A 25,899-nucleotide genomic window follows, 5' to 3' on the forward strand; every position below is an offset into this window, starting at 1 on the left:
TTTAAAATATATATAATATATACTTTTATTATTCACCCGTTAAATCCATTCTATGCCAATCATGATCTAGTTTCAGCAGTTACATTCCCCTGATCGTGTCTTTAGGAGGATGCAGTTAAATCAAACAAGGAGGTGGCTGGCAGCAGCAGGGGGGCTCTGGTGCCCCCTCTCCCGGCGTGGCTCCGGCTTTGGCAGAAAGGATGAGGGCAGCACCTCCTCAGGCCCGGCTCCTCCACGCTCTCCTGGCAAGGGCTCCCTTACTGCAGCACCAATCCAACCTGGAAATAGGGATCAGGACAGAAATTGGGCTCAGGAGGTGCCCTCTGCTCTGTACCCAGCTCAGTGCTGTCTGTGTTGGTTTCTGTCACAGACATCTTTCATGAAAAATCCTTTCCTTAGGATTTTTCCTCCTGAGAAGCTGAGAGGCCTCAGGAACAAAATGTAAACAATGGTTATCTGCTGCTGTGGAATGCAACAGGTGCATCTGTGATTGGCCCATGTTGGATGTTTGTAATTAATGGCCAATCACAGTCAGCTGGCTCGGACAGAGAGCCGAGCCACAAACCTTTGTTATCATTCTTTCTATTCTTAGCTTAGCCAGCCTTCTGATGAAATCCTTTCTTCTATTCTTTTAGTATAGTTTTTATGTAATATATATCATAAAATAATAAATCAAGCCTTCTGAAACATGGAGTCAGACCTTTGTCTCTTCCCTCATCCAAGAACCCCTGTGAACACGGTCACAGGTGGCTGCTCCTCCCAGCCCACCAGGACACAGTGACACCCATGAGGGATCACAGGTGACTGTCACAACCCCCGGTGTCACATCTGTCACCCTGCAACCCTCTGCTGTCTCCTCTGTGCTTGGCCTCCTTCCTTAGAGGGAAGGAGGTGGCGTGAAGGACTGAACCTGCACTAGTCCAGGAATAAAATTACATTTGGAAGATGAGTGTGGAGGGGTTTTCCCCAGGGACACACTCTGCAGGCAGAGATGACAGAGGGATCCACCCTCACTGCGTGTGACACTGCAGGGACACCAGCTGGGCTGGAATGCTGAGGTGACAGCAAACCCCTGTCCCCAGGGCTGTGGGGACAAGACCCCTCCTCACAGCACTGACCTTCTCTGGTGCCATGCTGGGACATTTCCAATTGTACAGGTAATACTGCAGGTTCCCATCCCCGATCCCAAACTTCAGCTTCTCCAGGAAGGTTTTGTTTTCCATGAGATCCAGTGCATTGAAGACGTCAAATCCTTTCTGCACAGAGAGACATGAGGCCATCAGCTCCTGCTTTTGTGCTGGGGAGTTCCTCCCACCTGTGAGCAGCCTGGCCCCCTTCCCTGCCTGGCTTTGAATCCCAGAAAAATGGAAGAGCTCAGCCTTGGTGTTCTCACCCTCAATCCAACTACTACAGAGTTTGCTGCAGGACATCAGTAACCACCACGAGCTGGAAGGTTCAAGGTACCCCAGCATCCCTCTCCTGGGTGGCAGATCCTTTTGGATTTAGATTTTTATAGTGCAGGGATCAAGCCCTTCTGACAAACCCAAAGGTGGCCAGCCTGCAGTGAGTTTCCTGATGAGTTCCTGTGAGCTGCCCAATGTCCCATAGTGCCAGCCCATCCCTGCATCCCTCACCTGTGGGAAAAATGGATTTGTAGAGAACTCTCAAAGCCTGACAGAAAGCTTTGAGGGTAATTTGAGATGATTTGCTTTAAGGCATTTACAGCATGGTAAAAAGCTAATAGGCCAAAATACACTTATAATGTAATTAGGAAGTAGTTGGCTTCTGATTGTGATAGCGTGAATTCTAACATCTGTATTGTCTCACCCTTCACATAAGACTGAAAATGGAGCAAAAGCTTTTTAAAACAGCTCTCAGCTGCCCCATCTGTGGCTCAGGGAAGGGCGCAGGGCAGCACTCACCGACTTGGCGAGGATGAGCGCGTCGCTCATGAGGTCGATGAGAGGCGTCTTGGTGTGGACGTTGTAGAAGGAATAAGCAGCTTTCAGGCTCTTGTGAGTCGGGTGGTTCATGATGGTGGAGGGCAGGGTGTAAAAGCTCAGGAAGTCTGTCACCTCTCCTGGGGCACTCTGGAAGGCAGAAGTGACATCATGACTGTCACTGTCATATTTTCTGAAAAATCCTCTTTGCCCAGGATTCTTCCCCTGGGAAGCTGAGAAGCGTCAGAGAAAAAGGAAAACAATATTATCTCATTTGCTTCTCTTGTGTTTTGCTGCTTTGGAATGTGGTTTGGAGATTGTTTATCCAACAGGTGGTTGTTTGATCAGTTTCATGTGAATTGTTTTGACTTAATGACCAATCACGGTCCAGCTGTGTCAGGACTCTGGAAGGAGTCACAGATTTTTCATTATTATCTTGTTAAGCCTTCTGTAAGTATCCTTTTCTCTGTATTCTTGAGTAAGTTTTAGTATAGCATAATATAATATAATATAATATAATATAATATAATATAATATAATATAATATAATATAATATAATATAATATAATATAATATAATATAATATAATATAATATAATATAATATAATAATAATATAATATACATAATATAATATGATATATTATATAGCATAATATGATATAATATAATTTAATTTATATGTGATATATGATATTATATAGTATAGTATGAGATGATATGATAAGATACGATATAATGTAATATAATGTAATATAATATAATGTAATGTAATGTATTAATAAATTAGCCTTCTAAGAACATGGAGTCAGATTCATCATTTCCTTCCTGCCACAGAGGACCCTGAAAACACCACCCATGACATGTCAGGCTGGGACAAAGCCTGGCCAGAGCCTCAGGGGGCTCTCCCAGCTGGGAGTGGTGGCTGCAGGGAGACTCATGGCTCAGGATGGAGGCACCATCTCCAGCAAATTCCTACCCTGGAGAGCCATGGAGCTGCTCCCTGCTGGCTCCCACAGCTCCAGTAGAGGCCAAAGCCCAGGAGAACACCCCTCCCATGCTGCTGCTGCCCTCACCTCTACCACGAAGGTGTCGATGATGTTCTCCTGAGGTACAAACCAGTGCTCCACCTCCTCTCTGCTCATCACAGGTGTCAGGTGGAACTGCTTCAGGTACTCAGTCAAGAGCTTGTGCACAGCAGGGATGTCCTTGTGCTCCATGGGCCGCAGGCCAGGAGTCTTGGGAGTCTGCAGGAAGTGGGACAAGTTGTTTGGTTGCTTGCACAGTGGTTTTCACCACCCAAGGGCTCTCCAACGAGCAGCACAGAGACAATCTCTGCTGAGATCAGCCCATTTTCAGCCCCCCAGCCCTGTGTGCCCAGCAAAGGATGGATGTGATCTGCTGTGACACTGGTGGCAAAGATCACAGAGAGCACAGCATGCCCCAAACCCCCAGGTTCCAGGTCAGGTCCCACTGGAAGTGCTCCTACTCACTAACAACACAAACTCTGCTTCCCTCAGGTTCCTGTTCCCACTCACAGCAGGCACGGGCTGGGAGATGTGTCCCAGGCTCCACAAAATGTTATTCCCAGTTGGCCTCAATTACTAATTTAGGGTTGGGATGGCTCAGCAAGCCCAGATCTGCTCTGGGGCTGAGTTTCTGTGCAAAAACCAGTAGCTCCAGCCCAGCAACTGCTGTCTGTGTGGCTGTGGGAGGCAGGAGCTGGGAGCTGCCCAGCATGAAAGCAGCACTTTCCACCCCAAAGGGGTGACAGAAAGAAGCCAACAAGGTCAGGGAAGGTGGTAGCAATTTTAATGCAGTTTGCTTCTTTCTCTTCCATCTCCAGCTGGGGAACTTCCCCAGCAGGACAACTGCAGTGCCAGAAGTGATCAGTGTGACTGAAGAATGAGGGACTAACTCGATCCAAGGTCACACTGAGGCTGTGTTTGGACAGATGAAGGCTGTCACATCTGCCTGCTCGTTTTACCAGAACGACAGGCTGTGACTCACCAGCAAACAAAACCTCACAGGCTCCTCTAACTGCAAGAATTTGCCCTTAAAATGCAGGTACTCAGGCAAAAATACATAAAGATTAAATAAAGCACAACAGCTTGACAGAGCCATTTACTACATGGAACAAAGCCTGGGTCTCCAGGCAGAGGACTTGACCTTGACCTCCTTTGTGTGTTTTGCCCAGGGAGGAGCAAGCCCTGAGCTCTGTCTGGCTGTTACCCACCTCAGGCAGGCGGTACAGCTTCGTGGTTCGTTGCATAGTCATGTTCCTGCTCAGGTGGGAAAACTTGACCTCGATGAGTTTCCGAGGGTTCAGGGAGCGGTGCCAATACCTGCAGAAACACACAGGCAGTGAGACACTCGTTCTGGGGCAGTGGGGTGGCTGCAGGGGCAAGAGAGAACATCAGGCCAGCAGCTCCCCACAGAGAGCAACACGGTTCTTGTAGGAGCATCGGGAGGTAGCACGGTCAGGACGGATGAAGATGAGAGATCTCTGCAGCCAGGTCAGGAACTTGGGGTTTATTGCAAAGGGCCTGGGTGCAGGGCCCTGCTGGGAGCTGCCAGCCACAGCTCAGAGCAGGCCTGAGAGAAGAGAGGGGGAGAGAGGATGAGAGGGTGAGAGAGTAAAAGGGTAAGACCGTAAGGGAGTAAGAGAGTGAGGTTCCTGTTATAATACAATAAATCTTCTTCTGTGTTGAATATTCTAATTCTCACTAACCAATCTAGTACAACATACAAATCCTATAGCATTTCCATACAGCCTGTAAGAATCATTACATTACCATCCTGTGTTACATTTTAAACCCTAAAAACTCCTCTTTGGGCCCCTCCTGCCAAGCTGTAGGGTCTGCTCTGACCCTTGGGCCTGTCTGCAAGCAGAGGGTGCTGTTCCATCAAAAGGGGATCACCTTCAGCTGGCCACACCATTGTCTTCCAGTTGTTCAGTAACTGAGGAATCTCAAAGCTGCTTTCATTTCAATCTCACTGATAGTTTCTATATTCTCAAAATCTTTTGCCAGGCAATCATATTGAAAAGGCTTTCCTGTTTCATCTTCGCCAACGATTCTGAAGTGATTCTGCTGCCAAAGCCTCCTCTCCTCTGTTACATGAGCAGCTTTAGCAAAGCCCCTGCACTTAATCCTGGAAGGACAGCGTGGGAGGAGAAACCTGGGCTGGGATCACTCTCCCCTATCCTGGGGAATCCCACACTGGCACAGAGGGTGTCAGAACTCAGCGCATCCCTCTGGGTGTCCAGAGTTGCTGAGGACCCCACCGGGGGGCTCAGAGACCCTGGCACACAGCCCAGAGCACCTGGGGATTTGATTTTAACCCCTGGAGCAAGTTACCAGCTTTGTATGAGGACCTGAAAGACACACAGGTTTGAATAGTGTAATAACAAAATAATCACAGGGTGAAAATGTAGATTTTAGGATTTTTGGTATGGGGGTTATGGGGACAAGATGGAGGAACTTGGGTGTGTCCAGCCTTTCTCCTTCTTGTTGTTCTCCATTTTCTGCAGTGATGTTGGCACTTTGGGATGGGTTTAGAATAGAAGTTCATTGTCTAACACAGGTGATAGGTATTGGGAATTAAGTGTAAATATGTTATATGTAGTTTGTAGTATAAAAGGACAACACCACCTCGGGGGTGGTCAGAGTGCCTGTGGCTGCCCTGCTGAGCAGATCTCGGCTGGGCAGAAAGAAAATTTTATAGATAAGAATTAATAAACAACCTCAAGTCTGAAAAGTGAAGAGTCCAGACTCGTTCTTCAGCTGCATGGGCCGAAGCAGAGACATCCTGCACATCTCGGGGCAGCAATGAACAACAGCAACCCGAGAAGAGGGGAGCACAGGAAGGGAAGATCTGCAGACAGAAATCTTGGGAGAGCCACAGACACTCACCTGCAAGTCCCCACAGGCTTTGGCAGCACCACTCCTGCAGTGTAAACAGCCTGGAAGATTCCCTCTAGATGCACCCTCCTGGTGATCTCACGGATCAGAACTGGAGCCACCCGTTTGGAGCGCAGCTTTTTGTGCACACACAGGAAGTTTATCTCCACCATCTTCTTCTCTCTTGGGGAAGAAACAATGCAGAGCATGAGGCTTGACTGTCCTGACCTGGGAGGGTCAGACCAACGCCCTGGGCAATCTACCTCCAAACCCCTTCAAGGGAATGAGGAATCAACAGCTCAGGGAAGGGGCAGGGGCTGGTTTTGGAGAACCCTCCCTTAAGCTGTAACCCAGGGATTCCCAGGGAAAATGGCCTGAATCTGTGTCAGGGGAGGCTCAGGTTGCATATTAGAGAAAGGTTCTTGTCCCAGAGAGTGGCTGGGCACTGCCCAGGGAATCTCCTGCCCAGGGAATGGTCACAGCCCCAAGGCTGTCAGAGCTGCAAGAGAGTTTGGACAACGCTCTCAGGGACAGGGTGGATTGCTGGGCTGCCCTGTGCAGGGCAAGGAGCTGGACTGGATGATCCCTAAAGATTCCTTCCAGCTCAGGATACTCTATGATTCTACATCTCCATCTAACCCCGGATGATTTCTGTAAGCCAGAGCCCTAAGTTAACCCACCTCATCGAGGAAAACAGCCTTCACAATTAACTACAAGATATTCCTGCCCAGAACCTCCTTGCCAACCCTTAAATATCCCTTATAACCCTTAAATATCCCCCACCTTCCCCTCCAAGCAGCAAAACACCTCCAAAGCTGAAGGGTGCAGCTGTGTGCTGGGGAAGACAATGGAGCCAGAGCCCCTGAGCACTCCTGGAGCCCCAGCAAGGGGCAGGATGAGAAATGCAGCAGCACTCACGTGTCATAGATGTGGATGGTGGCTGGAATGGCGCTGATAAATCCCACCAGCTTCTTGCTGGAGACCACTCGGACCCCACAGTGCCACTGGGGCAGCCAGCCTGGAGGACGCAGTGCCCTGGGGAGGGGACACACCTCAGGACACACCCATGGTCCCTGGTGTACCTGCTCCTGCCTCCCACCCTGCCCTGGGACACCCTGAGTCCTGCTGGTCAGCAAGAGGATGACAGAGTGACAGGGACGTGACAAGGACTGTAGGGATCATCCAGGGCAATTCCTGCACCCCACGGCCAGTCCTCACTAGGGGCACAGGAGGGAATCTGTTCCTGGATTTAGGAACACCCTGAGGAAACAGCAGCTCTGCTGCAACAGGACTCCAAGGGTAACTGCTGGCAGCTGCCTTCATCCCACAGCTCCAGGGCACTGAGGAGCTACTGGGATTTCCACAAACACTTGAGGGAACAAACCAGAGAGGAGAAAACTCCACTTTCCAGCTCCCACATCTCAAAGGAGCCAGAGGCAGGCAGGGCTGGGTGACAGGCCCTCTCACCGTGTCCCTGGGACACCGTACACAGTGACAGATGGGGAAGGGACATTTCAGGAAGAAGGGAGCTGGCATAAGCAAAGGCAGCTCTGTCACGGGGATCAGCCTTGTCAGCATCCCACACCCCTGCTCTGCAGTGCTGGTGCCACTCACCACAGCAGGAACTCGGGCGAGTAATCGAAGCGGAACATGTTGTCATCATCCTCCACGTAGTTCTCGTTGAGCAGAGTGTACAGCTCCTTCAGCTGCAGCACAGAACACTCAGGTTAAGGAGTTTACTCAGCCACCAGCTGCCCCCAGACAGGACCCTGAGCACTGAATGTGTGGCCACAGCACCGAGGCACCATGTGCAGCCATGCCCCTGCTGCGGGGCGCTGCAGCGGTGTCACACAGAGCAGGGGAGCAGCAGGACACAGAATTTTGGTCCATGCAGTTATTAGGGTGGATGGCTTTAGGACTTTGATTGTGTTTAGGGTGAGGAAAACAGCTGCAGTTATTATAGTGTATAGGAAGAAGTTGAGGAGGGTGAGTTTAGGGTTGTAGATGATATTGATTGCTATTCAGCCTAGGTGGGAGATGGAAGAAAAGAGCAGGATTTTTCAGATTTGTGTTTGGCTGAGTCCTATTCATCCTCCCAAGGGCTGCTGAGAGGATAGCCAGGATAGTGAGGAGTATAGGGTTTAATGAGGGTGAGGTTATGTAGAGTAGTGTGATTGGAGGGAGTTTTATAACAGTGGATAGGAGGAGGCCGGTGGTGAGGTAAGCCCTGTGTCACCTCCCAGGGAGGTGGGACATGCTCTAAAGGGGGTTCTCACAGGAGAACTCCAAGCTTCAGGCATCCTTACATCCCCTTGGAAAAACCAGGCCAAGCTGCCCAGTGTAGGATGGAACTGCAGTGGGGGGAGTCAGACCCATGCAAGCCCAAGGTGTGACAGAGCCAGAGAATCACCTGCTGTGCTGAAGGACACCTTTCCATCCCCAAAACCACCTCCAACAGCCCAAGCACTGAGCTGCCACCCAAGACACTCCAAAATGAATGTGCTGAGCTGCCTGTACTCACCACACCTCTATCCCCCAGGTCCAGGGCGTCCCAGGTGAAGCCCTGGGGCAGGGTGTAGGGCTCCTGGCGGATGTTGTCCTTGTCTGGCTCCACTGGGCCGTGGGTGTTCACCACTTCTCCTGTCAGACAGAGCAGGGAGACATGAAGATGTTTGAAATAGGGGTCTCTCTTGAGTTTCTGTGGTTGAGATGACCCCTGAGGTGTTAGAAAGTCTCTTTTTCTCAGCCCTGTGACCGAAGTTGAGATTCATCAGTTCTGCTTTTCAAGGTTTATTTTCTTTTATCTATTCCATTCTTTCTCTGACCTGCTGAGATCTGTCCAGCAGGTTGGGTTGTGGCACAGTTCCTGCCCTTGGGGTGGTGTTAACTTTTTATACAAAAAACTACATGTACTTTATTTGCAATAATTTTCCAATACCTATCACCTCTGTTAGACAGTCTGTCTCTACTCTAAACCAATCCAAAAGTGCCACCATCACAGCAGAAGATGGAGGACAAGAAGAAGGAGAAGAAGGACAGGACACACCCAGATTCCTCCATCTTGTCTTCTAAATCCCCAAAATTCTACTTTTTCACCCTGTGATAAATTCACAATCATTCTACTCAAACTCTTGTGGCTTGTAAATCTTCACACAAAGTTGGTAATTGTTTCCAAGGGTTAAAATCGAAGGCACAGGTGTCTGTGACTCTGTGCCAAGGTCTCTGAGCCCCTGCCAGGGTCTCAAATCACCCAGGGCAGCCAGAGCAATGTCCTGGGTCCCAACAGGTCTCCTCCAGCCAGGTCTCAGAAGCTCTTGGAGATCTATTTCACACCCAAGACAGCTCAGCTACCTTAGAAAGCATCAAATCAGCAGGATGGCTTCTGTGGTAGTGTTGGAAACAAAAAGGTTTTAATAAAAGGCAAAATAACAAACTCTTGACAGAGAAAAACAGAGCCAGGTTCAAGAGGTTCTTGCTCCTGGTAAAACACCTCACAAAAGTGATTAGTTTTTTAGTTCCTTTGTTCTCTTCTTTTTCTAGTAAATTGCTCAGGCAGGACTTTTTGGCTCCTGTCCAATTTGCTGTCCTTAAGTTTGAGGTGAAGTCCCCCAAGTCCTATGAGGTGTCTTTTTTGCTAACTGAGGAAAGAAACTTCTGAGCTCTTTTCCTTTTTAAGGAGACAAAAGACAGTTTTGTCACTCTGTCAACAAGGGCCACACTCCTACAGAACTTCTCTGCTGGGTGAGGCCTCCACAACACCTCCATGTCACGTCTCCCAGCCCTGCAGTGGCACACAGGGATTGTCACTTCACCCACCCACTCTGGGATGTGACAATGGGCACGGAATCAAAACTTCCAGGGCAAGGCTGGAGCCCCCTGGGTGACCAAACACAGCCACAGCTGCATCCTCCAGCTCCTCATGTGGTGCCTGATCCTTCCCCATCCCCACAATCCCAGCACTGCCCTGGGAGCCCCTCCAGGGCACAGGGATCTCCTGCCACTTGGCAAGTGTCAGGGTTTCCTGCCCACTGTGCCTGAAGAAGTGAACAACACAACTTTTGTTGTAAAACCACTGACTCCTAAAGGCCCTGATTCAGCCAGGAGGTGTCAGCTCGAGCTCTGACTGCCTCAGGGATGTCAGTCCAGCAGCATCACTTCAGTGCTGCCAAGAAAAGCGAGTTGTGCTAATTAGGAATTCCCTTAAAAAGGCATTGAAAAGGTTTCCAAGCAATGGGGAGGTGATGAAAACCTGGAGCAAGAACTTCCCCCATCACAGCCACCCCAGGCAGCTTCCAGAAACGCTCACCCCTGGCTGCCCTCTCTGTTCTGAGCAGGTGCTGAACTGTTTGGAGATCTGGCCCCAAAAATCCCAGCCCTAAATAGCCCCATGCCCATGATGGGTGCCAGAGCACTCCAGGAGCACTGGGACATGGTGAGTGGTTGGCAGCCAGGGCACAGCCACCAGCCTGGTGTTGGGAGGAATCAGCTGCTTCGTGCCTCCCACATCCCAGGAGACACTTTCCACCCTTTCCCCAGGGTTCTCCCAAGCAGAAATGATATTTCCCATGCCCAGTATCCTTGGAAAAAAGAGCAAATGCAAGACTCTGCTGTCTCACATGCCCATGTGCCATCTCACTGGGATTTTCCCAACTTCAAGCTGAGATTGGTGCTCCCAGGAAAGTTTCTGAGACCCAAAAAAGCCTCACAGTGGTGTGGACAACATGGAATGGGAATCAAGTACTGCACCTGCAGCAAAAGGGATACAAACTCATTGTCACAGACATCTTTTATGGAAAATCCTTTCCCTTGGGATTTTTCCTCCTGAGAAGCTGAGAGGCCTCAGGAACAAAATGTAAACAATGGTTATCTGCTGCTGTGGAATGCAACAGGTGCATCTGTGATTGGTCTCATGTGGTTGTTTCTAATTAATGGCCAATCACAGTCAGCTGGCTCGGACAGAGAGCCCAAGCCACAAACCCTTTGTTATCATTCCTTATTATTCTATTCTTAGCCAGCCTTCTGATGAAATCCTTTCTTCTATTCTTTTAGTATAATTTTAATATAATATATATCATAAAATAATAAATCAGCCTTCTGAAACATGGAGTCAGATCCTCATCTCTTCCCTCATCCTCAGACCCCTGTGAGCACGGTCACAACTCATGAAGGGAAATCCTGAAGAGCAGCAAGTCTGAAACCATGAGAAGTTTTGGATAAATCTAGAAAATTGTAGGCTTGGACTCAGTCTCTAATTCCCCTGAGCTCTGGGGGATGCAGATGAGGAGAGACTGAAGCAAAGTTATCCCAGGCACCCCAATCAGCCTGGGAATGAACCTTCCAGACAGGCAGCTCTCCTGGAATGTCTGCTCTGAGAGCTCCTCCAGGCTGTCACGAGCAAGAGGAAGGGCTGGAGCAAGGCCCAGAGCTGGAAGCACCACTGGGATGTTCACAGGGGACAAGAGATGGGGCTCCCCACCCTTAGGTGCTCATGGCACCTTGGGGTGGAGCTGCTTTATGTCTGTTCTTCCCCTCTCCTGCCTGTGCCACAGAGGGAGGTGAGCCCAGCACAACAAGGATGTGGCAGCTCAGCACTGCATTTGCTTCCCAGAGCTGCTCCCAGCCCCAACTCACCTTCCCCACCAAGGATCTCTGTCTGGGAAGCTCCAACCCCCAGGAAGGGGAGAGCTGGACAGCTCTGAGCCCATCTCAGGATGGGGCAACACCACACACAAAACTTGGGTACAGAGGGCTGGGGAGACCAAACTCCAGGGCTGGCAGGAGATCCCTGTGCCCTGGAGGGGCTCCCAGGGCAGTGCTGGGATTGTGGGGATGGGGAAGGATCAGGCACCACATGAGGAGCTGGAGGATGCAGCTGTGGCTGTGTTTGGTCACCCAGGGGGCTCCAGCCTTGCCCTGGAAGTTTTGATTCCGTGCCCATTGTCACATCCCAGACTGGGTGGGTGAAGTGACAATCCCTGTGTGCCACTGCAGGGCTGGGAGACGTGACATGGAGGTGTTGTGGAGGCCTCACCCAGCAGAGAAGTTCTGTAGGAGTGTGGCCCTTGTTGACAGAGTGACAAAACTGTCTTTTGTCTCCTTAAAAAGGAAAAGAGCTCAGAAGTTTCATTCCTCAGTTAGCAATAAAGACCTGGGGGACTTCACCTCAAACTTAAGGACAGCCAATTGGACAGGAGCCAAAAAGTCCTGCCTGAGCAATTCACTAGAAAAAGAAGAGAACAAAGGAACTAAAAAACTAATCACTTTTGTGAGGTGTTTTACCAGGAGCAAGAACCTCTTGAACCTGACTGTTTTTCTCTGTCAAGAGTTTGTTATTTTGCCTTTTGTTAAAACCTTTTTGTTTCCAACACCACCACAGAAGCCATCCTGCTGATTTGATGCTTTCTAAGGTAGCTGAGCTGTCTTGGGTGTGAAATAGATCTCCAAGAGCTTCTGAGACCTGGCTGGAGGAGACCTGTTGGGATCCAGACCAGGCCTGGGATTAAGGGATGCACAAGTGCAGGAAGCATCAGGTGAGATGTCTGAAGGGGTTCCTTGTCCCTCTGTACCCCCTGAAGTGCTTGCACAGCTCTTCAGACCCTCCCCACCCACCTAGCCCACGTTGCTGAATGGTGGGGAAGAGGTTTTGGTGCCTCTGAAGCCCAGGCCAGGCAGGGACTCACCTGGTGGCCACAGATCAGCATCTCCAGGCTTCTCTGAGGGCTTCCTGGGGACCACAGGGCCTCCCCCAGGGCCCACAGGACATGGAGGGGCTGCACATACCTAACTTGGGCACTGGCTGTGTGTCCCAGAACTGGTAGCTCCTCTTGCTGGCTTCCTCCATGGTTTTGGCAGGTCCCTGACCTACAGAGAAGAGCTCGATGGCTTTTTGAATCTCCTGGATCCTCTCAGCAGGTAAAGAGTTCACCTGAGGGCACAGAAGGACGGTGGAAAGACAAAATGAGTAAGCTGAGCCAGCAGGGCTCCTCCTCAGGGGAATGTGGAGCTGATCCTGTCATGGAGAGCAGGCAGGAACCTCCCTTCCCATCCTCAGTCCTTGACAGGCCACCTGCCCCTCACCTACATCTGGTTCCAGGCACCCCCAGGACAAAGGGGATGGCAGAATTCTCTGAAAAATGCTTTAAGTGGGTGCTGTGAGCCCCAGGAGCAAACCTCCCCACCTGCCATCCTGCACAGACAGATGGATCAGCCCACACCCAGCACTTGAGATGCTTTCCATGGCTTTTCTCTCACTGTTCAGCCTCCTCCCTCTAAACTGGATCTGTATCCACAAAGTGCAGCTTCCAGAGGAGTCCCTGGACACCAGGGACTGGGACAAGGCAGAGAGGCTGAGCCAAGATGAAAGACACCTTCATGCTCCTCTTCCTCAGGGTGGATGGCTCTGCACTGAATTCCCAACCCCAGCTCCTCTCTGATCCCTGAGGAATTCAGTTTGAAAAACACAAAGCTCCAATTTAAAGCTCTGCAGTGCCAGATGGACAAAATATTCAAAATATTTGGAGAGGAAACAGCCTCTGCTGATGTGTCCCCTCTGCCACAGGGCCAGAGGGGACAATAGAGAGCCAGGAGGGTCAAACCCTGTGTGTCCCCTCCTGAATCCCTGGGTGCTGGACAGGATCAGGCAAAGCCCAGGGGGATAAAACAGACCCTGCTCTCCCCAGCTGCTGCTCTTGGGATCACCAAGGAAAAAATCAACACCACCAGATGTCCCCTCTGTGCTGCTGAGGGCAGGGCTCACCTGGCAGAGGCAGCTCCTGCCTGTGACAGGGAAGAATAACTTGGAGGTGCCAGTCTGACCCTGGAACTGGCTGAGATATCCAGCCAAGGACTGCACTGTCCCTGGAGGGCTCTGCAAACACCTTCTGCACCAACAGGAGTTCCCACACATGGAGAAATCACTCGAAATCTGAAGTTCTTTTGAGCAACCAAGTGCCCAAAACGCAGGGCTGGGAACTCTTTCCTTGGCCTAAGTAACAGTGGAGGGGTTTGGGATGGGCCAGGATTTTGGAAGGGGGTGCTCACCTTCACTGGCTGGTCCTGAGCCTGGTCAGCCTGGTCTCCTCCTCCCTTCTCTTTCTTCCTTTTGGGTTTCTTTTTCTTCTTTTTGGCTCCACTGTCATTTGCTGGACTCAGGCCCCTGAGGAACAAAAGAAACGTCATTGGAGCCTTGGGGTTTTTCTTTTGGGACAACATTTGGTTGGTTTCTGAGGCACTCTAAAGAAAATGCAGGCTCCTGCTCAGTCCAAGTCTGCAGGAAAGGGAATATTCTGTGCACACCCCATGGCACAGAACTCCCTGGGAGCCCCCAAAAAGGGACCAGCACCAACAGCTCCCACCCCACAGGTGTGCTGGGCACTGGGGACTGTGCCCTGTGCTGCAGGTGACCACATCCCTGCTCTGCCACCCGTGCCCAAAGCCACCCTGTGGAGTGGTGAGATGCTCAGCTTTGGCTTTTTCCTCTTTTTCCAAACCCAAGGATGGATGTGGAAGCACAAAACACAGGTGCAGCCTCAGGGATGAGGCCTCAGAGCAGGTTCAGACACCACAGAGAGCTGGTGACACTGTGCCAAGTGTCACCTCACCTGCAGAGGTGATGCCGTAGGGAGATGAAGCCGTTTATTGAGAAATTACCACATTGTTATGCTGGAGCTGGAAAATTGAGAGTGAGGAGCAAATCTCTGGGAGTGCAGGGTGGGAAGTGGCCACAGCAGGGCACAGCTCCTCCTTCCAGAGCTGCAGGGCAGCCCTGGACATCCAGATCATCATCATCATCATCATCATCATCATCATCATCCCCAAAGAGCTGCTGGTGTGAAACCCCTCACTGAGCCTGGCTTTTGCTCCAGTTTTTCCCCTCACTGAGCCTGGTTTTTGCTCCAGTTTTTCCCCTCACTGAGCCTGGCTTTTGCTCCAGTTTTTCCCCTCACTGAGCCTGGCTTTTGCTCCATCTTTGTCCCCTCACTGAGCCTGGCCTTTGTTTGGCATCCTGGTGCCAAAACCCAGGAGAGGTTCCTGCTCCCAGCACGGCAGAGGGCAGCTCATGATGATGGTGATCTTGTGATCCTGCATGGAATGACCTGACACAGGACATTCAACATGGGGGGGGAGCTGGGAGCCTCTGAAACACTCAGGTTCAGGGGGAAATGCAGCCCTGGAGAGGCTGGAGCAGGTCTGAGGGAAGGAGCAGGGCCAGGAGAGCTCTGCCAGCTGCCAGCACATGGCTCAGCTCTGTCCTGCCCCTCAGAGCTGCCCAGCAGGGTCAGGGTACAGCACAGCTGTGCCCCTCCTTGCACCCCAAAACAGGGAAACCCCACAGATCTGACCTGCCCAGAGGCAAAGCCTGGAATCCCCCCAAAAAACCCACAGTTTAATGTGTTTGTAAAGATAGCGGTGAAAAGGGTGGAGCAGGAAAAAAAAAAAATAAGAAATGTGTTGGAAAATCTGTTGGAGCAGCATCCAATTATTAATTTCAGCAAGGCCAGGGAGGAAAACAGAGCTTGGAAGGTGGAAGGTGTCCCTGCCCAAGGCAGAGGGTGGAACTGGATGATCTTCAAGGTCCCTCAGAGCTGCCCAGCAGGGTCAGGGTACAGCACAGGTGTCCCCCTCCTTGCACCCCAAAACAGGGAAACCCCACAGATCTGACCTGCCCAGAGGCAAAGCCTGGAATCCCCCACAAAAGCACAGTTCAATGTCTTTACAAACACAAGATAGTGGTGAAAAGGGTGGAGCAGGAAGAAAAGAAGAAATGTGTTGGAAAATATGCTGGAGCAGCATCCAATTATTTATTTCAGCAAGGCCAGGGAGGAAAACAGAGCCTGGAAGGTGGAAGGTGTCCCTGCCTGGATGATCTTCAAGGTCCCTTCCAACCCAACCACTCTGTGCAATCCCTGGGCTGAGCAGCAAGGTTCTGAAACTGGGGAAAAGAGGATGGAGAAATGTTTTGGGATGTAGAATGGAAAGCCAACATGATGGGGAGCAGAGAAGGGTTTGCAGGACACGGAGCTGCTGGGCTGGGGAGGGTTTTCCTCTGGATAAAACCTGAACAGCAGCAGAGCCTCTGCAGACATGCTGGGGGTAAGGATCCTCATTCATCAGCAGAGACTGTGTGGGACACCTGGAGAGGGAAGGGACACCTGGAGATGGAAGGGACACCTGGAGAGGGAAGGGACACCAGGAGATGGAAGGGACACCTGGAGATGGAAGGGACACCAGGGAAAGGGACACCTGGAGATGGAAGGGACACCAGGAGATGGAAGGGACACCAGGAGATGGAAAGGGACACCTGGAGATGGAAGGGACACCAGGAGATGGAAGGGACACCAGGAGATGGAAGGGACACCTGGAGATGGAAGGGACACCAGGAGATGGAAGACACCAGGAGATGGAAGGGACACCAGGAGATGAAGACACCGGAATGGAAAGGGACACCCGGAGATGGAAGGGACACCGAGATGGAAAGGAACCTGGAAGGGACACCAGGAGATGGAAGGACCGATGGACACCTGAAAGGACACCTGGAAGGAGGACACCTGGAGAGGGAAGGGACACCTGGAGATGGAAGGGACACCTGGAGATGGAAGGGACACCAGGAGATGGAAGGGACACCAGGAGATGGAAAGGGACACCCGGAGATGGAAGGGACACCAGGAGATGGAAGGGACACCAGGAGATGGAAGAGGACACCAGGAGATGGAAGGGACACCAGGAGATGGAAAGGACACCTGGACATGGAAAGGACACCTGAGAGAAGGGACACCTGGAGATGGAAAGGGACACCTGGACATGGAAGGGACACCAGGAGATGGAAGGGACACCAGGAGATGGAAAGGGACACCTGGACATGGAAAGAGACACCTGGAGATGGAAGGGACACCTGGAGATGGAAAGGGACACCTGGAGATGGAAGGGACACCAGGAGATGGAAGGGACACCAGGAGATGGAAAGGGACACCCGGAGATGGAAGGGACACCTGGACATGGAAAGAGACACCTGGAGATGGAAAGAGACACCTGGAGATGGAAGGGACACCCGGAGATGGAAGGGACACTTGGACATGGAGCATTCCTGGTGTGGAACAAGCAGTGGTTCAGGGCAAGCTGCTCCACAAAAGGGGGTGAAGAGAAGCCCCCCATCTTCTCCAGAAGAACATGAAGGAGAGGAGCAGCAGCAAAGCTCCAAGGACCAGCATCCCTGGGGGGAACCTCACCCTCCCTCCCACTGCCAGGAAAGGGCTTTGCCTCCACCTGGGAGATGCAGCTTGGACATGACAGCAGCAGCAGTGGCAGCACAGCGCTGTGACACCACTATTGATTTTAGTGACAAATGCCTGATGGCTGTTTTAACTCTCTGGGGAGGAGCACAGGCAAATCCTGGCCACACTGAAGTCCTGGGATGAGCAAAGCCACCTTGGAGCTGCAAATAAACACATCCAAACAATTTCCTATCAATTTTAACACCACAAACTGACAGCACCAGGAGAATTCCTGAGCACACCTCAAGGGCTGACACTGAAGTTGTCCCTTCCAAAGGGGAGGGACACGAGTTCCCAGCTCACCAGCACCTTGGGATGCTGCAGGTGTCAGCTGTGACAGACAAAATGCTCCTCTCATACTCTGTCAGCATTGCTTTGCTTCATAAATCAGAGCTGCCAACTCCCAGCTTGGTGCTAATGAGCTCAGCCCAAGCAGGCAGGTGAAAGCTCGGAGAAAATTCCTCCCTGATTTATGAGCAAAGCTGTGGTGACCTGGAGGAAATCAGGGTGGCAGAAGGTGGGATGAGGTTTGGCATTCCAGGTGGCATGGCCTGGGGAAGGGCCCTGCTCCAGCCAGGAGATGAAAACCAGCCTGGCAGAGGAGGCACCAGCATGTAGGAAAATGCAGGAAAACCCAAAGACCCCACTCACTACACCCAGAGAAGCAACAATTACAGGTATTTTTTATTTTAAATCTATTTAGGAAAGCAAATATTTTCTTTTTCCAGGGTAGCTGCACCACCCAGATACTCCCCAAATTAATGACAATGTGTGGGACAAACCACCACCACCCAAAACCTGCAGGTGGCCTGCCAAAGCTGAGAGGGCTGGGGGAGTTTCATCCCCAGGAGGGGTGAGCTGCCAGCCCAGCCCACATCCCACATCCCACAGCCTCCCCAGCTCCATTTAAGGCCTTTTTCCCCTCCCATATCCCTTTGCAAGGTGCACTGAGAGATGAAGCAGCTGGACAAAGGCACCTTGGCTGCAGACATCTCCCAGCTCCCTGTGGGATCACCATGGTCTCTTTTTGGCTGAGGAAAACTCTTTTCTCCTGGGAAAGGCATCCCCACCACCATGGCCATTGCTCCAATCCCTCCTTTTCTGTCTCCAGGTGTCTGCAAAGGCTCCAGCCCCAAGCACTGCCCAGAACACAACCCCTGTGACCTGAGTGATCTTGAAAATTAATTTTTGGGAGCACTTAAAGACAGCAACCAGGCTTGTTCAGGGTGAGAGACCTGCTCAGACTGGCTCAGCCCCTCTAGAGGCTGGAAAACACCAGACTCACCCAGTAACAAACTGGTGCTCAGCACCCACTCATCCATCCCTGGGCGCTCCCAAAGCTGAGCGAGGGAGCACAAGGGGAACAACCCCAGCTGTGGGCAGCTCCCTGAGCCTGGGGGGAGGCTGGAAGTGTCAGATGAGAAGGAGAAGATCCCTGCTCTGTATTTAGGTGCTGGAAAATCCTTCAGCCATGCCAGGGGCTAATCAGGCTGTAATCTCTCTAATCTCGTTAGGGGCTGTGGCAGGGAGGGAGGGAGGATCTCCAGATGGCAGAGCTCAGCTCCCAGAGCTCAGCATGCCACCAGTGCCTGTCCCAGGAACCTTTTCTTGTGGCCCAGAGCAGGCAGGGATTGCTAAACCCCTCTGGAAAAGCCCCTGTGCCCCCTCACACCCCTGGGTACCCCCAAACTCTTCCAGCCTGGAGCAGCTTCCCCAGGTGGCTCTGAACTGCTTCAGGGGATTGGGACACTCCCATCCTTGGTGTCACCAGTGCCTGGGAGGTGACAAACCCCGCCAGGCTGAGCCCATGCAATGTTCCTGCCTCTCCAGATCCAGGGAATAAATCCTCCACAGCAGAAGCTGCCTCCACACAAAAGGAAATATGAAAAACAACCAAGTGGGATTATTTTCTTTGGAAAATCAGCTTGGATAGGCACAGCAGAGAGCAGAGCAGCCACTTCCCCGTGCTGACACAGGACTGAGGCTGAGCAAACTCAATTCTTCTTTCCTGTCCTTAAAAGGAAAGGAAGTATTGCTTTCACTGAGGAATACTTTTATGTTTTAAACCTCAGGGCCAAAATCCAGTGAGTCCCAGCCCAAACTGGCACAGGAAGGGCTCTGAGTGGGGCCCTGCAAAGCCTGGCACCTCAAAGCCCTTCCCTTGCCCTGGTTTTGGGGACAGTGTCACTGGCGTGACAGGAAACACTCCCACACCCTGCTCTAATGGGATGGATGGTATGGAATCAACAGAATTAATACCTGTAAGAATCCATCCTCCTTCCCACCACTTGGCCTCTCCCTGGTGGCTTCTGGGGGTTTGCCAGAGAGCTCCAAAGCCTCCCTGCCTCCTGCTCCTAATGTGCCCACCAGCCACACTTTTGGTGTCATTTCCCAAGTTATCCAAACTATTTCCTACTGGATATTCCCCAGGCTGCTTGTGGTGGCCAGAGTGATGCCCAGGATCCCAAGGAGGGCTCCAGGACACACCTTTTCCTGGCAAAGGGCAGGAGGAACTGCTGGGCTGGGGAGCAGCAGTGATTGAGCACCGTGTCTCCTGTGCTCAGCTCTGGCTTCCACAAACCTAATCATGTCAGAGGGAAAGAAAATAAAAATCTCCCCCAAGCACAGCTAAACTGATTAAAGTGAGACACAGTGCCACACCCGGGAGGCAAATGAAATATAAATGGGCAGCTGTGCTGTCATAAAAAAAAAGCCTCTGTGATATTTCTTGTGTGACCTTTTACTCACTTTGGTTCCTGGGCAGGCAGGATTGGAGGGAGGATGGCTCTCCAAGCCCATGGTGGGGAAGCAGCACCAGGAGGGCAGGAGGAGCCCAGGGAAGCTCAGGTGCAGGAAAACCAAAGTGAAAAGCACCGGGAACCTCTGGAAAGCCACACGTTGGTGTTGCCATTCCCAGCAGGAATGGGGACAGAGCCTCTCCCCCAAATCCCAAGCATGGTGAGGCAGCTCTGCACAGTATTAATTAAGGCAGTGAGTAATGAGGGTGCTACGTTAAGCATTCCAGCTCTCTTCCCGACTGAGATAAGGACCTGCCTGGCTGCCTGTGCTCGCTCCCTGCCTTGTTGTTGTTATTCCACCATTCCATTCCCCTGCAGGCTGCGCTCCTCCAACCACGAGACAATGTAGGCAGAGCTTTGCAAAACCCTGGGCTGTGTTTAGGATAACGACGGGATGAGTGTGCAGAAAGTCGGGATTATTCCAGGGATGCCACATGCTCCGGAAAGCAGCATCACGCGTGCCACCACCCTGGGTGGCACCGCGGGGATGGAGATGCCACGAGTGGGCTGAGGCTCCTGCGGGAGGGCAGACGGAATGCGGGGAGACACACCCTAATGCACAGCCAGGAAGAGCTGCTAAATGGGCTCATTTTTGCCCGAAAAATGCGCTCGCATCCCGTCCCGGCCGCCCCGCAGCACCGCAGCCGTCACCCATCCACGCCGCGGCCGCGCCCGACCCTGCTGAGCTTCGGACACGCTCCCGCAGCGGGCGTGAATGGGCGCCAGCGGCACCGCCCCCCCTTCAGACTGACCGGCGCCTCGACCAATCGCTGCCCGGGACGCTGCCCAGCGACCAATCAGCGCACGTGAGGGGCGGGGCGCCTCTCACTTCCCGGCCGTTCCTCGCCTCAATGGGCCCGGCCGCCGCCGTGGCACGCGGTCCCGGCCGCCGCTCACCCCCGGTTGGAGCCATGCTCCGCCTCGTTCTCGCAGTCGCTGCAATGCTCGTGGTCGTTCTCCTCCGCCGCCGGCCGCGAAGGCCTCGCCGGTGGCCGCCTCACTGCTGTCTCACTGTCGTCCGCCATCTTGAACGGGGCCTCCGCGCGTGCCGCGCCCCCGCAACAAAGCGCGCCGCGATTGGCCGGCGGGCCGTGAGGCATGCCGGGAGTGGTAGTCCGCGTGGGCTTGCGGGGGCCGGGCTGCGCCGGGGCCGGGACTACAATTCCCGTCAGGTCTCCGGTGGTGTCCAGGGGCGGGCCGCCGGTGGCGGGACGGCTCCTTCACACCGGGCAGCCTCGTGGATGCCCCGGCGGACGGAGAGCCGCGGCCCGTTCCCCGCTGAAGCCGCGGTGGTCGCGTCTCCACCCGCGAGGGATGAGAGGGATGCTTGAGGGATGGGTCGAGTCTAATGAGGGCGGCGCTGATTGGCTGGCAGAGACGCCCCCGCTTCCCGACAGCCAATGGAAGCGAGGGACACTGCGGCGTGGGTGAAGCCGGGCGGAGGGTGAGTGTGAGCGTGGCGGCCATGGCGGTGCCCGCGGGGTCGGTCACGGTGTTTGTGGCGGCGGCTCTTCCCCCGCCAGTTAACGATGATTCTTCCCTTTGGCTGCAGCTTCCTCCAGGCAAACACCAGCTCTGTCAGCCCCAGCAGAGATGAGGAGGGCTGGGTGAGGATGGTGCTGGAGGACACGCTCCAGCTTCATCCCCACTCCCTGTGTTTGCCTGGTGGATGGGTTAAGGCTGGCAGCTTGTGCTGTGGTCAGAACCCCCCAGGAACTGGGACACGGGAATTTTTTGGCACTTAATTCTTTGAAAAACATTTCCTCAGTGCTCTGGGTGCATCTGCCCATAACAGCTCGCCGAGATTTCCTGACCAGCCTCTGTGGGTCGTGTTCTGGTTTTCCCCCATGTATGATTTAGTTGGAACAGGCCAAATATATCCCCCAAAAATGCTGTATTTTGGGGAAAACTAATTCAGGCTCCTGCCTGTAACATCTGCAGGAGCAAGCTGCCCTCTCCCCTCGTGTGCAGTTCAAACCAGAGCTTGTTAAATATTGATGTGTGAGATCTGTGCAGGCCCTTGGACAGCACAAGTGCTCAGCTCCCTGCCTGGCCCTGCTTTCCAGGATAACCCTTCCAAGGGCTGCTTTCCCCTGCAGTGATTCTTGTGGAGGAGGGACAGAAATAGCAGGGTTTTGGGAGCAAGTCCCAGCTGAGGCTGGAGGCCAAAACACTGAGCTTAATGCAGTTAAAGCTCTGTTTACAAGGGCAGCAGAGTTTTCAGTGTATTTTTACAAAGTGTATTATTTATTTCAGGGTATTTTTACAAAGCAGGAGCCTGCACTGCCATGATCCAGCTCCTCCTGGTGCCTCCTCCTACAGGCTGCAGCAGTGGGAGGATAAAACCCTGGTGGGATGGCAAATAAATAATAAATAACCAGCCTCTCTGTCACTCCACGCCCCCTGGGACACCAGAGAGGCTCTTCATGGGGGCCAGGTCCTGTTTGGGATGTAGATCAGCCTCCACAGTCACTGCTGTTTGCTGTTCATATTTTGGCCCTCTCTTTTCCCTTGTTGCTACGGGGGAACAGATGTTCCCATCTGCTCTCCTGGTGTCTGGAAAAGGGAAGGAAAAGGGAAGATGTTCCCATCTGTTGTCCTGGTGTCTGCTCCAGCTCTGCCACAGGACCTGCCCACCCCTTCCTCCCCCAAAACTGTGGGTTTGAGCTCCTGTTTGAGGACTGAATTGTGACTGAAATGTCTTTTTTTGTTGTTGTTGTTTTCTGTTTTGTTGTGTTCCCAGCCATCCTCTGTGCCCACCTGCTGTCCTGGGGAGCACCCTGGGCAGTTTGTATCTGGTTCCTTTATGGGCAGAGTGTTTTTTGTGTCACCAACCAAAATAAACCCCAAAATCACAGCTCTGTGCTCAGGGCAGCTCACAGACACCCGTTTGCTGCTCAGAGCTGTGAGTTCCCTGTCCTTAGGGCTGCCACTGGTGTGGGAATGGGATTTCCTGAGTGCCTTGTGGGTTCTGGGGGGGGTGTCAGGTGGCTGAGATTTGATACCTGGCTGCAGGGACTGAGCAGGGCTGTCCCTCTCAGGCCTTGTGTGTCCCTGGCTCAGATATTGTCTGAATTTTGCCCTTTTTTTACTGCTCCTGTGTCCCAGTTCTGGTTCAGATAGGGCAGAATTCAGACAATATCTGAGCCAGGACTGGGACACAGCAGGAGGGGAAAAGGGCAGAATTCAGACAATTTTTTCCCTGGTCCTGTGTCCCACTCCTGGCTCAGATATTGTCTGAATTCTTCCCCCTTTTTCACTTCTCCTGTGTCCCTGGCTCAGATGTGAATTCTGCCCTTTTCCTCTGCTCCTGGATCTCACTCCTGGCTCAGATATTGTCTGAATTCTCCTTTTTCACTGCTCCTGGGTCACCCTCAACAAACCTGCCAAAAGTTTCGTGATTTCTCTGAGCAGATCTAGAGGAGGCCACAGAGATCCATCAAGGGGCTGGAGCTCCTCCACTCTGGATCCAGGCTGGGAGAGTTGGGGATGTTCACCTGGAGAAAAGAAGGATCCAGGGAGAGCTCAAAGCCCCTTCCAGGGCCTAAAGGGGCTCCAGGAGAGACTTTGGACAAGAGATGGAGGGACAGGACAAGGGGAAAATTGGGAAGGAATTCCCTGTGAGGGTGGAGAGGCCCTGGCACAGGGTGCCCAGAGCAGCTGTGGCTGCCCCTGGATCCCTAAAAGTGTTCCAGGCCAGGTTGGACAGGGCTTGGAGCAGCCTGGGATGGTGGAAGTCCCTGTCCATACCAAGAGGTGGAGTTGGATGGGCTTTAAGATCTCTTCCAATCCAAACAATTCCATAATTCCATGGTCAGGGTGCTTGTGATGGTGTTCACGGGGGTCCCAGGATGAGGGAAGAGATGAGGATCTGACTCCATGTTTCAGAAGGCTGATTTATTATTTTATGATATATATTATATTAAAACTATACTAAAAGAATAGAAGAAAGGATTTCATCAGAAGGCTGGCTAAGAATAGAAAAAGAAAGAATGATAACAAAAGGCTTGTGGCTGGGACAGAGTCAGAGCCAGCTGGACTGTGATTGGCCATTAATTAGAAACAACCACATGAGACCAATCACAGATGCACCTGTTGCATTCCACAGTAGCAGATAACCATTGTTTACATTTTGTTCCTGAGGCCTCTCAGCTTCTCAGGAGAAAAAATCCTAAGGAAAGGATTTTTCATGAAAAGATGTCTGTGGCAGGTGCTGTAGATGGGGCTGTGGTTTGATGAGTGGAGATGCTAAAGGGGAAGGAGTTGCTGAGCTGCAGATAAACCAGCTGGAGGAACTTAGGGCTGGCTCAAGTGGCACATCCAGAGCAGCATTTTTTAATCCAACACCGTCCTCCAGCCTGTGGAACACCCAGCTCAGAGAGTGCCAAAATCCTGCTGATATCTCAGTGACACCCTGAAAAAATTGGGAAATGAGCTTTGAGTGAAGTTGCCAGTTTGGGACTAAATATTTGATGTGCTCAGCACGAACAGAATTCAGACCATATCCTGGCATGTTTTGCAGCTCTTCACCATGTTCCTGGTGGGACTCTCGGGTGGCATCGCGTCGGGGAAGAGCACGGTGGTGGCCGTGCTGCGGGAGCTGGGCTGTGCCGTGATCGATGCCGATGTTATCGCCAGGCTGGGTGAGTTTTCCAGCGCTCCTCCCGCTGCCTGAGGTTCCCCTGACAACCGGGATCGCTGACAGCAGAGGGTGCTCTGGGTACATCTCAAAAAGGTTTTCCCTCCTGCTTCCCAGTCCCAGCTGCCCCGGGAGGGGGGATTGGAATGGGGATATATTTTTAATAAAGGAAAAAAAGAAGATCATGACCTAATAAACACCGTGGGGATGTTTGCTCTGAGTACTCTGAGTTTCCATCCCTTGGAGTGTGATATTTCCCAAGTTTGAAAGCCAACTCTGGGCAAAAGGAAATATTGTTGCCTGTCAAGTGGGATCCCTTGGTGAGTCCAACACATCCCCTGAGCCCCAGGACACCCATCCTGTCACTCAGTTACGTTGGTGGCTGAAAGAGAATGTCCCTCTGTGCTGGATGTTGTTTTTCTGGTGATACTGAGAGATCAGAGCACAAAATTAATGTGCTCAAAAAAACCCAAACAACAAAACTCAAAACAACAATAACAACAACAAAACAAACAGAAACCCAAACAATGACAACAAAAATGGCTTGTGCTGCTTGGGCTGGAGAAAAACCCCAAAATCCCACATCTGTTGACTCAGTAGGACCAGAGCAGACCTTGTTTTCCCAGGTTACCTGTGAGATGTTAATCCCTGCACCCCACCAGGATAATCAGGAGAGCAGAGGGTGCCCAGAGCAGCTGTGGCTGCCCCTGGGTCCCTGAAAGTGTCTCAGGTCAGGCTGGATGGGGCTTGGAGCAGCCTGGGATAGTGGAAGGTGTCCCTGCCATGGCAGGGGGTGGGACTGGGTGAGGTGTCCCCCCAAACCAGTCTGGGTTTCTGAGGGCTGTGGACCCTGCATGCAGCAGGTTTGGGGTCTGCTGCTGAGCCATGGTGCGATGGTGTCATTTGGAAATGCCTGAGCTTTTCTGTTTGGTGAAGAACTTACTGTGTAGCCACTCAAAGCTGTGATGCTTTAACATTTTATTGCACTGTAATTCCCCTGGAGGTGCAGGAAATTTGCTGGAGGTGCTAAAAGCCCTCAGAGACAGTAGGAAAACACTACAGATACTCTGTGAAAGTTTTCTGCCAATCACTTTATTTTACACCAATTCCTTTTTTATATGTGTTTGTTTACTATATGGATTTCACCCATCCTGAAACTGCCTCCATGTGATATTCCACAGGAGAAAAAAAAATTGGTCTTAAAGACTTTTATGAGGTTGGCCTGAGGTTACAACCTGTGGCAATGTTCCTGGATTTGGGAGAGATGATTATCTGTGGTCTGTCCTCGCTGTGGTTACCCTCAGCTGGAGCTTAATTATGGTTTTATTGCTTCATCCCTTTTGTTGGGGA

At 52.0% G+C, this 25,899-nt stretch overlaps 2 protein-coding genes across 2 annotated transcripts in view; one reads left to right on the forward strand and one right to left on the reverse strand.

Annotated features, from left to right (window-relative positions):
- NMT1 (N-myristoyltransferase 1) lies at positions 1 to 21,251 on the reverse strand. Its single transcript, XM_030966417.1, has 12 exons — positions 20,808 to 21,251; positions 13,883 to 13,997; positions 12,623 to 12,767; positions 8,364 to 8,482; positions 7,457 to 7,548; positions 6,761 to 6,877; positions 5,855 to 6,025; positions 4,177 to 4,285; positions 3,017 to 3,187; positions 1,923 to 2,090; positions 1,119 to 1,256; positions 1 to 278 (listed from the first exon to the last, which is right to left on the reverse strand). The coding sequence occupies exons 1-12, from the start codon at positions 21,008 to 21,010 to the stop codon at positions 258 to 260; spliced, it is 1,569 nt and encodes a 522-aa protein (XP_030822277.1). The 5' UTR covers positions 21,011 to 21,251; the 3' UTR covers positions 1 to 257.
- DCAKD (dephospho-CoA kinase domain containing) overlaps positions 20,986 to 25,899 on the forward strand; it is a 9,176-nt gene continuing 4,262 nt past the window's right edge. The window contains exons 1-2 of the mRNA XM_030966418.1: positions 20,986 to 21,354; positions 24,433 to 24,553. Of these exons, the coding sequence (XP_030822278.1) occupies positions 21,259 to 21,354; positions 24,433 to 24,553 (217 nt within the window). The 5' untranslated portion in view covers positions 20,986 to 21,258. The remainder of the gene's footprint in view (positions 21,355 to 24,432; positions 24,554 to 25,899) is intronic.

This window comes from Camarhynchus parvulus, chromosome 27, assembly GCF_901933205.1.
Source record: "Camarhynchus parvulus chromosome 27, STF_HiC, whole genome shotgun sequence".
Classification (NCBI taxonomy): Eukaryota; Metazoa; Chordata; class Aves; order Passeriformes; family Thraupidae; genus Camarhynchus; species Camarhynchus parvulus.